The following is a 14,387-nucleotide window of genomic DNA, read 5'->3' as shown; positions in this document are numbered from 1 at the left end:
GGAAAACAGTATGGAGGTTCCTCAAAAAGTTGAAAATAGAGCTACCCTATGACTCAGCAATTGCATTACTGGGTATTAACCTCAAAGATAAAAATGTAGTAATCCGAAGGGGCACCTGTACCCCCAATGTTTATAGCAGCAATGTCCACAATAGCCAAACTATGGAAAGAGCCTAGATGTCCATCAACAGAAGAATGGATAAAGAAGAAGTGGTATATATATATACAATGGAATATTATGCAGCCATCAAAAAGAATGAAATCTTGCCATTTGCAATGACGTGGTTGGAACTAGAGGATATCATGCTAAGTGAAATAAGTCAATCAGAGAAAGACAATTATCATATGATCTCACTGATATGAGGAATTTGAGAAACAAGACAGAGGATCATAGGGGAAGGGAGGGAAAAATGAAACAAGACCAAACCAGAGAGGGAGACAAACCATAAGAGACTCTTAATCTCAGGAAACAAACTGAGGGTTGCTGGAGTGGTGGGGGGTGGGAGGGATGGGGTGGCTGGGTGATGGACATTGGGGAGGGTATGTGCTATGGTGAGTGCTGTGAATTGTGTAAGACTGTTGAATCACAGACCTGTACCCCTGAAACAAATACATTATATGTTAATAAAAAAATAATAAACCCTTATTCTCACCCATGGCAAATGCTTTCTCATTTTAGAAAATATCTTAAAGATAATCAGAAGGACAGGATATTAGACGCATGTCTCAAAAGTGAGGAATATCAGCTGAAAACAGTAGAGAAACACAAATCTGCCATTAAAGTTTTAAATTAATATTCTCTAGAAAAAAGTTTTTTTGCAATGGCTATATCTCCACTTTTTATTTAATTCAAAACAAGTACCTATATGATTGCATTTATCAATCCATCCAATTTTATTAAGTGCATACTATGTTTCAAGTAATAAGAAAAAGCTGTTGGGCGCCTGGGTGGCTCAGATGGTTGAGCGACTGCCTTCGGCTCAGGTCATGATCCTGGAGTCCCGGGATCGAGTCCCACATCGGGCTCCCTGCTCAGCAGGGAGTCTGCTTCTCCCTCTGACCCTCTTCCCTCTCGTGCTCTCTATCTCTCATTCTCTCTCAAATAAATAAATAAAATCTTTAAAAAAAAATAAGAAAAAACTGTTTATCTTTTTCTGAGCCATCCAAGGAAAGTTAACTTTATTCAACCTTTCATGAAGTTACCATACCCAATTTTTAAAAAGATTTACATGAACTATCTATTCACAGATATTTAAATTATTCACAGATAATTTAATATTTTAAGTGATGGGGTAAAAAGTTGTAAATAAGTTACCTGCCCTCACAATTTTTTTCCCAAAAATTTTATTTCTTCATTCTTTCAGATAATTGAAACATTGCTATCAATACACATTTTCAGCTAATGGGAATAATGTAAGTCCATTTGGTGTTCTGCCCCCTCTGACTCCTAGCCTTGATCCTGGCTTTGCAACCTGCCGAATGGCTGTGAAGAGCAAAGCGACTTCCATCCAGTCCTCCAGGTCTCAGTGCCACAAGCATCTTTTCATGATCCTTCACTGATCTGGTCCTTTTTTTTTTTTAAGATTTTATTTATTTATTTGAGAGAGAGAGAATGAGAGATAGCACGAGAGGGAAGAGGGTCAGAGAGAGAAGCAGACTCCCTGCCGAGCAGGGAGCCCGATGCGGGATGCAATCCCCGGACTCCAGGATCACGACCTGAGCCGAAGGCAGTCGCTTAGCCAACTGAGCCACCCAGGCGCCCTGATCTGGTCCTTTTGTTCCAGTAATTGCCCTCAAACCTTCTTCTGAGTATCTAATTTCCTCCTAATATCATAATTCTGGAGTGCACACCCCAGTCTTCATAACATGCCTTTCTAAAATTTGTATTTATTCCCGATATCTGCTCCTAAACTCAACTGATATGAAAGTTCAATAAATATTAATAAATATTCCTATTGACAATATCTCTTTGTTTGAATGTCCATATGATGTCTGTGAGGGAAAAATTTTCTGGTTATAATATGCATATTGTCCTCTTAAGCATATGCTACTCTGGACCTATGTGAGTAAGTATCTGAGGTGTTTCTTTATAAGAAAGTGAGTCAAATTTGAGTTAATCATTTTTTTCAGAAGAATTCAGAAGAATATTTCAGAAGAATTCAGAATTTAAACATTATCCAAAATACAGAGACCCAGAGTCAAGTTAGGGATTGCCACATTGGACGTGAGTCCCATAACCTCAGGTAGAGGTTATGGTTTTATATATATATGTATAGATGAAATATATCAAAAAAGCAGGAATTTCAGGAAACCCAAAAGTGGGAAAAATACAAAGAAAGTCAAACGTAAGCATATCATAATCAAACTACTGAAAATCAATGATAAAGGGTGATTGGAACATTCATTCTAAGGAACAACAATAAAAATTATGGTTGTTTTCTGATCAGAATCAGTAAAGTTCAGAAGATAACAAAACCACGTATTTGAAGAAAAAAATTGACAATCTGAAATTCTATATGCAGAAAAAATATCCTTCAAAAATGGGAGCATAAGAACTTGGGGCAAGAAACTAGAAGTATTGAACATTTAAACTATAAAAGTTTTTTTTAAGTTTAATAAAAAGGGTGCTTGATACCTTTATAGGTTTTTCCATGTTCCATGATTTTTCCTCATTTTGGGAAAACCAAAAATTCAAGAGGATGTTTGGCAAGAGAACTAGGTACACAGCAAGCAAATAATTCACCTAGAAATCATGTTTAAACATGATTTCCAGGTGGAAAAAAATTACGTAGAACAAAATATAAGCTTAATAGCTTTGTGATACATACATACTTACTAACAAAAGTAGGTCTATAGTGATCAGTAAATATACTTATAAGACATCACTAACGGGTGCCTGGGTAGTTCAGTCAGTTAAGTGTCTGCCTTTGACTTGGGTCATGATCCAAGCAGGGGGCCTGCTTCTCCCTCTCCCTCTGCCCCTGCCCCCACCCCCACCCCTGCTCATGTTCTCTCTGGCTATCTCTCTCTCTGACAAATAAATAAATAAATAAATAAAATCTTAAAAAAAAAAAAAAGCAATACTAAGAGAAAGGGGTTAAGTACCTTCAATTTATAGAGGGGCCAGGCTCCCTTAAGGGCACTAGAATGTGTAACACAGGGAGCTATAGTGAAACAACTCCAAGAGCATATCAGCCTATTTTGAATGTAGTCAATAAGGTTGTTCATTACCTTATATTTAGCAGACTTCCAGGGAAGTCAGAGAAAGCCTGCTCACACCCTCTAGCTTCCTGTTAGTTCTGTTTTTGTGTCTTTTTCTGAAACAAACAGATACAATGTCCCTTCTGCCACCTGGACTTCAGCATTTTACCTGCATCTGGGTTTGTTAGCCGAATCCCTTGCCTGCAGTCTGCCACTCCAGGGAGCATGGTGCTAGTAGAGCATGCAATGCTTTCTGTGTGATCTGTTTTATTATATATAACATGTCTTAAATAATCTCACTTCAAGATATCCCGCACAATAGTCACTGTTTTCCTCAGAGCCCCCCTACCATCTGCCTGCATCTCACTTGCTGGCAATGGCAGTCACACAGTCACTTAAACCAAAAATCTCAGTTATCCTTGACACTTTGCCCTTTATAACCTTAACAGTACAATCGAGCAGCCATTACATCTTACTGAATTTAATTATTTGATGTCCATCAAATATAGCATATGTCATTCATCCCGTCTCCTTTAGCTGTGACATTCATTCACTCCCATGTAGTCTGTGGCATAACCTCCTAATTATTTCTCCTGTTTCTGGTTTTTCCTTATAAAATCCATCTCCTCACATTATCAGCTACCTTTCAAAAGCCAGATATGATTATTTTACTTAAAATCTTATCACTGAAAGCATCCTCTTTCAAACCAAAAACGTTAATTCACTCTGTAAATCTTTCTTACCTCTCCCAATCTATCTCCCAGTCTTGCTACTACTTCCTTTCAGTGTGCTCCAGAATTTCTAGCAGTTCTGGGACCATGCTATATGGTTTTATTTTTTTATGACTTTAAACTGACTCAAACTTTGGACTTGATTAATTTTTTCCCTATTGGCTTGATAAAGTTTTATCTATCATTTTAATTCCTGATGAACATTTTCTGATTCTCTAAAGTGTTTGTTGTCTACTTCAAACGTTGGTGACCCCTCCTATGCAAGAGTCCCATATCTTTCACGCACACTGATGATCATAAATATTACTACTTATGGTAGCTATTCCTTTACTTGTCCTAAGTACTCCACTATCATTATGAGACATGAAATAAAAGGACCATATATTAAGGACTTTGTGTCTCCAATATTTTGCTTACTTTTTTGACGTAGAGGAAGCAACTCTCAGTGAGAGTTGGTTTTGAATCATGAGAGCACCTTATGTTCTATGTTGGCAAATGGGGAAGGTGGTGATTCTGGACTCCCTAAATATCCCTTCATCAACAAATACATTCCTTCTCCAGTTTAATCAAAGATAGTACATTCTCTTAATTTTCATCAATATTGTGCTTTCTTTCAAAAAGCAACACAGTGTGGAAGTGTAACATTATGTCCAAAGGACACCTATGTGTTGAATCCTAAATGGGTACACAGGGAATTACTTTGAGACATGAAAAGCAGCATTTCGTAACTATGTTTTTGAGAGACAGACATAAGTCCAAAATATCCTTATTTCTGTTCATAAAGGAATGTGCTAATACTTACGTTATCCTATATTTTGTTTTCACTTTTTCCAGAAGTTATTATTAATCCAAATTTTGCTACCCTTCAAAGGATAAGTCAAGTATATTAAAATCATACAGAGCAACAATTTATGTGTGCCAAATATATATTTTCAGCCCCTTAAATTTTGGGGGGAGAAGGGGCTTGAAGAAAAGACTTAGGTGTATTTTGAAAGATAATTAAAGCCAATTTATTTTTCCCAACAACAACAAAAAGACATAGAAAAGAAAGAAAACTTAACTCATGTCTGCAGCTTCAGTTTCATCCCATAAAATTTACCCCATTTTCCATCTTAAAGAAAAAGAAAGACAAAGAAGTAAGGAAAAAGAAAAAGCTCTTTTTCTTACATAGATGATTCTTTTAAATTCTTACATTTAATTCTTACAACATTCTTAAATTTCTTACAGAGATGATTCTTTTAAATTGCCATAATCTGCAGTGAAATTTTCATTTCACTGCACTTTTCATACCTTCCACTTCAAACACTCTTCATCATCACCTTTGAGGTCTACAAATAACCAGATCTCACCCATATTCATTGAACATTTTGCCATATGGCTTGTACTTTACATATCTGCCTGCACTAGATGACTTTGAGATATGTACATTTAGATCCTTTCTAACCCACTGGCCATTCATCATCCCCACTTTCCTTCCTCCAACGATGAATTCAGTACACTCTACAGCATCCCACACACATTATCATCGTCTATGACTGTGCCTCCTCTGAAAATTTAATTCCAAAAAACTGCATCATGGGTATGACATCGCATTGTTTTTCCATACTCTAATACCCAGCATTAATTCATTCTCTCTAGATAAATAGATTTTCTGGAACATCACTTCAAAGTTTTACTCATTAGCATACCCAAATATCTTGTTCCATTTGCTTTTGTAGGGACCAAGAGCAGGCTGCCCCAAGATGGCCCACTTTGGCCTGAAGACTACTCTGAGCTAAAGATTATCAAGACCCTACAGGCTCAAGAGAAACTTTTTCCCCTCCTTTAAGTACATTGAATAATCCAAATTGGGGGTCTTTCCCAGAATAAGGGTTATTAGCAGAAATAATTTTTTTCTGAGTGACCTATCTATATGGTGGGGGCAAACATCTCATTACCAAACATCTGCTCTTCTTTTTGCCCTGTGAACTGCATTTTTTCCCTCTGAAGTCAACCTTCTCTTTAGTTCAGGATGACATATAGACCTCATTTTACCTGGCTCTCTTTGGAATTTCCATGTCTCTGTGGATTTCCTGTATGCACACTATTACATCTGGTTTTCTTCTGTTAATCTGTCTCATATCAATTTGATACTTAGTCCAGCTAGAAGCACTTTCGAAAGGGGACAGGAAATGGCGACACTTTCTTTCACATCTATTTTTCAGCTCTCCCACATTGTCTCCAATGTGTTGAGCACGACTGGGGGAAATCATAGCTGTAGGGATTAGTATTACTTCAACTATGTCTCAGTTTTTCAAACTAAAATGTGGGTAATAAAAATATATTTCATTTTATTGTGTATTTTTGAAGAGTGTATAATCCAATTATGACATGTTTAGTCAGCCACCTGGCACATATAAGCACCTAATAAATGTTAGCTATTATTATGAGAAACAATATTCAAACAGCATTCTACAGATAGATAATCTGACTATGCCACTCAAATAGTGTTCAATTCTTACCTCATAAAAATCATGGCTTTGTTTCTTTCTGAGTATGGTGGAATAACAATAGCAAGTACTCATTCAACGCTTTCTATAAGAACTAAATAAGAATATTCATGTAAATAAAAACATAATAATATAATTAAGAATTTGCATTTCTAAAAGTGGTTGGAACATAGTGAGCATTTAACAAATGTTACCTGTTAATAGATTCAATTGACCTACACTCATTGTCTTGTCTTTATACAAGATTAGATATTAGAAGGGAAAATTGTTAAGAACTATAAATTCCCTGAAAATTCCTATTCTACTTGCAAATGCTCTTAAACATATATTCATCTTCACCACCCTCATTCAAAGACAGAAGAGAAGGAATCTTTCCCCATCTCCTTGCTCAATTATCCGCTCATGCATCCTCCAAACCAACAATCTGCTCTTAGATTCACTGAATTAATAATCTGTGTCCTCTTAAATGTGAACTTTTTCCTTGTGGGAAACAGAACGCCACAACAACCACTGGTGCATGTTCGTTCAGACTCCGAGATCTCTGAGAAAACTCGGGATTGCAGGGTTAAAAAAATAACCCGAAAGGATCCGAGTGAAATGCCCTTGGGACGTGTGTGGTCTGTTCTAAAGTACACAGCAGCAGATGTTTTGTAAAGAGCCACTGCTTCACTTAACTAACCCTGTGTAGGTGGAAGAATGTGCCTTACTAAGCCCCTGCTGTACATCATTATGGAACTATGTCATTGTAGAAGGTATATTAGATTATGGAAAATAAACCTCGGGACCGCAGGCTGTTTGCTCGGGGTCCCCTGTGCCCCACTATACTGTCATCTCTTTTTCTCAGTCCCCTCGCCACCCCGGGTCCCCGACTCTCTGAGGTCGACATTTCCTCACCACAGCATCCTCTTAATCGATCCCACTGGCTTTAAGACTCATTAATGTTTTGTTGTTCTCCACTTATCTCAGCCCATTTCTCACATATTTCTTGGGAGAAAATTGAAAATTCCTTATTTTGTAACATCAGTGTGTACTGCCCCTACAGATATGTGAAACTGCTTTTGCAAAGTAGGTCAATGATTGCCTCAAAACTAATGAAAATATCTCTATTTACTGAGTTTTTTGTGTCTATTTATTTTCACATTCATCTCCTTCATGAGACTGTGAGCATCATAAAAAAGAAGATGCTGAAACCCAGTAAACTCTCATCTGAGTGCAAACCGTATGTTTTTATACCTCCTCTGCAGTCTTAAGTAATTCACATATTCTTTATTATGTTCAATTAGCCAGCATATAGTACATCATTATTTTTTGACGTAGTGTTCAATTCACATATTTTTATCCTGCAATTCATGCCTCTCACCCTCCAGAGATGGCCAATATTTCCAGTCATTTTCTACTCTTGGTTTTCTTCAACTGCTTTCTTAGAATATAATCTTTCAACATTGTGACTACCACGAGTTACATAACCAGAAACCACTGTGCAATAGGAACTTCTTAGATTCTTGCGTAAAAAGAAAAATACTGAATTAATACTTTTTAACCTCTGAGAATATTTCCTTCCTTCTCTAGTACCAAGTCACATTACTCAAATATTCAAATGTCTCTTGTAAACATGCATTGTCATTTCTCTACCTAGAAATATTCTTTTCTCACTTGACTGTCACCTGATTGATCAAAAGTAATATCTCATATAATGACATGAATTGTTGTTCTCTGCAAATCTTCAAATGATGGTTTTCCATTGCAGTGTCCAGACAAAGTCCTTACTCAGGAGTGGTTAAAAATGTATGACAGCAGTGACTCTAGGGACACTGGGGCCTCTGTGGACCAAGATGGTGGCCACGGCTGCCTTGTAATGGGATATTATAATGTTCAAGGGTCTCATCAGGTTTAAGAAAGCCCGGAAGTCCTTCGATTATATCTACAGGAGACATAAAGATGGAGGGTAAACAAGATAGGCCAGAACTATGCACAGACATATTAACACTGGAATAGCCATAGAACACTGTGACTCCCCAGAGTTTGTTTGTGGATAAAGCTCATCTGTTTCTATTTGGGGAAATACTGTTTTTAGAGACAGGCTTATAGTACCCAGTGTCACTGGACTGTTAATCAAATGCTTAGCCCATAGAAAAGGTTGTAAGAAGACAAGCGAAAATGAGTTTAGTGTATACAGCCAGTCTGGCGATTCCTATAGAGCTCAGGAAATAATAAGGCCTGAATTAATAACAATTCATGCTATTTAAAGATCTCTATTTTATTATTCTTTTCCCTTGTACCATTTTACTGTGACCCAATGTGCATATGTGTGGTTACTTTGTAATTCTTCTCACCAGGTTCACAGGGGCTAATATGCACTCAAAGATTCACGTGTATTATCGAGAGGCTCTCAAGATGGCGACCTCTCTGGGACCCAACACCTACAACAGGCAGAACTGGGAGGATGTGGACTTCCCCATTCTGTGTCAGACGTGTCTTGGAGAAAACCCATATATCCGAATGACCAAAGAGAAGTATGGGAAGGCATGTAAATCTGTGCTAGACCATTCACAGTGTTTTGTTGGTGCCCCGGGGTCCGCATGCGTTTCAAGAAAACTGAAGTGTGCCAAACTTGCAGTAAATTGAAGAATGTCTGTCAGACCTGCCTCTTGGACCTGGAGTACGGGCTGCCCATCCAGGTTCGTGATGCAGGATTGTCTTTTAAGGATGACATGCCAAAGTCAGATGTCAACAAAGAGTACTACACACAGAATATGAAGAGAGAAATTTCTAACTCTGATGGAACGCGGCCGGTTGGCTTGTTGGGGAAAGCCACCTCCACCAGTGACATGTTGCTCAAGCTGGCCCGGACCACACCCTACTACAAGAGGAATCGACCCCACATTTGCTCCTTTTGGGTAAAAGGAGAATGTAAGAGAGGAGCGGAATGTCCATACAGACATGAGAAGCCAACAGATCCAGATGACCCCCTTGCTGATCAGAACATTAAAGACCGATATTACGGTACCAATGACCCTGTGGCAGATAAGCTTCTAAAGCGGGCTTCAACAATGCCTCGTCTGGACCCACCAGAGGACAAGACTATCACCACACTGTATGTTGGTGGTCTGAGTGATACCATTACTGAGACTGATCTAAGAAATCACTTCTACCAGTTTGGGGAAATTCGAACGATCACTGTCGTGCAAAGACAGCAGTGCTCATTCATCCAGTTTGCCACGAGGCAGGCTGCAGAGGTGGCTGCAGAGAAGTCATTTAATATGTTGATTGTCAATGGCCGTAGACTCAACGTGAAATGAGGAAGGTCCCAAGCAGCCAGAGGAAAAGAAAAAGAGAAGGATGGAACCACAGACTCTGGGATCAAGCTTGAGCCCGTTCCAGGACTGCCAGGAGCTCTTCCTCCTCCTCCTGCAGCAGCAGAAGAAGCCTCTGCCAACTACTTCAACCTCCCCCCGAGTGGTCCTCCAGCTGTGGTGAACATTGCACTGCCACCACCCCTTGGTATTGCCCCGCCTCCACCCCCAGGTTTTGGGCCACACATGTTCCACCCAATGGGACCACCCCCTCCTTTCATGAGGGCTCCAGGACCAATCCACTATCCTCAGGACCCTCAGAGGATGGGCGCTCATGCCGGCAAACACAGCAGCCCCTAGCACATTATCACCACTCCGGGGCTTTACAAAAGAAAGGGCGCTTAATAATCCCAGTATACATGGGCGCCTGGGTGGCTCAGTCGTTAAGCGTCTGCCTTCGGCTCAGGTCATGATCCCAGGGTCCTGGGATCGAGTCCCACATCAGGCTTCCTGCTCGGCAGGAAGCCTGCTTCTCCCTCTCCCATTCCCCCTGCTTGTGTTCCTGCTCTCGCTATCTCTCTCTCGGTCAAATAAATAAATAAAATCTTAAAAAAAAAAAAAATCCCAGTACACGAATCTTGGAATAAGTATATTTTTCCTCGCTTTGTGGTTTCCATGGTAGCTGAATGTGTTCAGATGTGGGCAGTCGGAGAAAGACAGCCGTGCTTCCCTACACGTATTCCAAGGATTGATGGACCTCAGATAAGCTGCCATTAACACATCTGGTTACTACTATGACATTACTAATCAAACTTAATGCCTGTTCTCTTTACTTCTATGGCGAACAAGCAACGGGGTGAATTGGAATGTCTAACGGAGTTACCATCCCAATTGTATGTTCATTTTGTATATTTTTGGGGGGGAAAAATTGACCCACAGTAAAATCTTTTTGACCATTTTTATGTCCATTGGGTATTTTTCCTTTTATCATCTGCAAGAAGATTACTAGTACTAATCATTGTAGTGGCATGAGTGTGATTTAACACTTCAGAAGTCAACATTAAAGAGACAAGTAGAAACCGGCACCCAGCACAGCCCAGATCTTTTCTTACCGCTCCTTTCCTCATTTATTACTAAAGGAATCTGGCGGATAGTTTTACCTCTCTGCGCTACCAAAACAAGACAAAAACAAAAATTGCTTTTTAATTCCCATCAATTGGATGGAAACACAAATGTTATGGAGCTGCGTATTATTGAAGAAATCTAGTGTCTGGGATGAAATTATTTTAAAGAGCTTCCTGTAAAACACGTGAGCAAACGCAAACTGAGCCGAAAGGCACCGGCGCGTGTTGCAAGACCTGTGACCTGCAGCTAGCTGGGACTGTCACCTCTAGCATTCACCTTCGTGTGTCTTCAGTGTCACGTCTTCAGCCCCTGCTTCTGGCCAGGGCACTCTCTTTGGTCTTTGAATGTTTGGATATAACTGAATTGTAGATGGTAAAAATAATTGGATGTTGTGTTGTGTTTTTCGTTTTTAAAAAATTAAAACGGGTCAATTTTCAAAAAAAAAAGATTCATGTGCATTATCTATCCTCCTATCAGTAATTCATAAGTTATATTTCTTATTGTTCTGGATTTTAAGTCTTTGATATATTCTAATATGGTAAATAAGTTATACTGCAAGTTTTCATACATTTCAGACACTGCATTTCTTTTATTGTTAATGTGTCTGAGAGTCCTCGCATATGCTGGAGAGACACCTTTATGTCATTTGTGCTTTTTTTCTCACATAAAGTAGTTGGTTTAATTTATTGATTATTTTTCTTGCTGATTTTGAGGTTTTCTTGTTGACTTGCAGGTGCTTCTCAGATACTCTAACCTAAAACTAGTGGTAAACTCTGCCAATGACTTCTATCTGGGTCTTACCTATTAATGTTCTCCATGATGCCTTTAGTTGAGAAAAAAAAAATGCTCCATTTTGATGTAAAGTTATCCAAATTTTGCTATTTTTTAAGAGTTGACCCTGCTCTTAACATTTTCCCCACTTTTCCCCTTGGATTTTATCCCTGAAGACCTATTTTCTGGACTCATTTCCTGTCTAAACTCTGAAAATCTAGAATAATGACCCTGTACCTCTGTGTTGGCCACTCACCCTCCTTCCTTTCCCCTGTGGATTCTGAGTGGTGTGTCACTCTTGGCTTTTACCAGCCTGGCCCATCTCACCCTTTAAACACTAGTTCTATCATTTTCTTTAAAAATGCACACAGTTCATTCTTTCTTTCCCTTTCTTGTTCTTGCTCTTTTCTATTTGAGAGCTAGTTCCATTAACTTCAAAATGACCTTGAAAGTGCATAGAAGTAATTATCTTTCATATTTTCCACGACATTCATTTCCATATCATCTTGTCCATCTATCTAGGTGTGGTTATCCCTCCTGGGAATAATATGAATTTTCCCTGAATGAAAAATTATGGGTCTTGGGCCCTGTTAGTAAATTATATTGCAAGGAAACAATCAACAAAACTAAAAGACAACCTATGGAATGGGAGAAGATATTTGCAAATAACATATCTGATAAAGGGTTAGCATCCAAAATTTATAAAGAACATATCAAATTCAACACCCAAAAAACAAATAATCCAGTTAAGAAATGGGCAAAAGATAGGAATAGACATTTTTCCAAAGAAGATGTACAGATGGCTAACAGACACATGAAAAGATGTTCATCACTCATCATCAGGGAAATGCAAATCAAAACCATGATTAGATACCATCTCACACCAGTCAGAATGGCTAAAATTAATAGCACAGGAAACAACAGATGTTGACGAGGCCGTGGAGGGGAACTCGCTTACATTGTTGGTGGGAATGCAAACTGGTGCAGCCACTCTGGAAAACAGTATGGAGGTTCCTCATAAAGTTAAAAATAGAACTACCCTATGACCCAGCAATTGCACTACTAGATATTTACCCAAAGGATACAAAAATACTGATTTAAAGGGGCACGTGCACCCCACTGTTTATAGCAGCATTATCAACAATAGCAATACTATGGAAAGAGCCCAAATGTCCATTAACTGATGAATGGATATAGAAGAGTGGTGTGTGTGTGTGTGTGTGTGTGTGTGTGTGTGTGTGTGTGATGGAATATTACTCAGCCATCAAAAAGAATGAAATCTTACCTTTTTTGCAATGATGTGGATGGAGCCAGAATGTATTATGCTAAGTAAAACAAGTCAGTCAGAGAAAGATAAATAACATATGATTTCACTCATATGTGGAATTTAAGAAACGAAACAGATGAACATAGAGGAAGGAGAGGAAAGAGGTAGGCAAACCATAAGAGACTCTTAACTATAGAGAATAAACTGAGGGTTGATGGAGGAGAGGTGGGTGGGGAATGGGCTGGATGCGTGATGGGTATTAAGGAAGGCACTCGCTGTCATGAGCACTGGGTGTTATATGTAAGTAATGAATCACTAAATTCTACTCCTGAAACCAATATTACACTGAATGTTAACTAACTAGAATTTAAATAAAAACTTGAAGAAAAAAAAGAAAACATACCATATGTACTTCAGTTGCATAAAGCAGCCATTTCTAGCCTATTTAAGTATAAGGACGTGTTTTGGGTAAGCTTTTTATCTACTTGTATAAAAGATAATTTTGCTTTCAGCAATTGTGTATTGAAAAAATACATTATGAAAAATATGGCTGTAACAAACTAATATTGAATTAATTGCACATTATTTATCATAGAATTTACATACTCTGAAAAACAGATATGTAGCTAACATTTATTAGGTGCTTACTATGTGCCAGGTGGCTGACTAAACATTTCATGTAATTGGGTTATACGCTCTTCAAAACTACACAATAAAATGAAATGAAATGTCAAAAGGACAAAAAAAATAAAAAATCCATTATATAGTATTTTTTGTCCTTTTGATCTCTGCCTCTCATCATCCACCAAATATTCCTTTTCTACTTCTACTTAATTATTAATAAATCTGCTTTGGCAATATATTAACTAACTAAACAACTAACTAACTAAATAAATAAACAAATTATATTATGAAATAAATGTGATAGCCTAATTTTATGCCCACAGCACTAACATCATTTTTAATAAATGATACATGGTTTTAGGGGTTGACAAGAATTAAGATGTTCTGTGACAATTATCACTCTAACGGAAAGAAATTGGTCTTGATCATAATATTAAATCTAAGTTTGGTTTCACATAAGTTACCATGTAACTCTATCAGGTTATATTTTCAGCCTCAAGAAGCTAGTATTTTTCTTCATAATAGTTTAGACCACAACCAGCTTGCTCCATATAGTTCACACGGAGACATAACTTTAGCTAATGAAAACAAGGATTATAATTTGCATCAAAAGGCATATAAGCTAATTATATTTAAGTATTCTGTGGTGTTTACCATCACAGAAAATCTTCTCTCCATTTTTAAAGCTATTCCTTTCACCAGTGTTCATTTGCCACAATTACGGTGTTAGATACTTTAGAGCTCAGAGAGAAAAGTGTGGTCATCCTTCCACAAATTATTTCCTAAATTTAAAGTTAAGCCCACTTTCTTGAGAAATCCTGTGGAGAATGTTTAATATTAAATTTATTCAGCCAAGATTTGGTGATGTTTAGAAGTGTTTCTGTAAC

The 14,387-nt window shown here is 38.1% G+C and overlaps 1 protein-coding gene across 1 annotated transcript; it reads left to right on the top strand.

The window, feature by feature from the left end:
• The first annotated feature begins 8,804 nt into the window (after positions 1–8,804).
• Positions 8,805–10,119, top strand: LOC112840816 (pre-mRNA-splicing factor RBM22-like). The gene is given in 2 exon segments (XM_073879612.1): positions 8,805–8,950; positions 8,953–10,119. Coding segments are annotated over 2 exon segments (1,257 nt in total). The 5' UTR covers positions 8,805–8,814; the 3' UTR covers positions 10,074–10,119.
• Positions 10,120–14,387: the final 4,268 nt, after the last annotated feature.

The sequence above is a fragment of the Callorhinus ursinus genome, unplaced genomic scaffold (genome assembly GCF_003265705.2).
Source record: "Callorhinus ursinus isolate GAN/ISIS: 27379988/994484 unplaced genomic scaffold, GSC_fseal_2.0 scaffold35, whole genome shotgun sequence".
In the NCBI taxonomy this organism is placed as follows: domain Eukaryota; kingdom Metazoa; phylum Chordata; class Mammalia; order Carnivora; family Otariidae; genus Callorhinus; species Callorhinus ursinus.
This window is presented reverse-complemented; position numbering and strand designations above follow the sequence as displayed.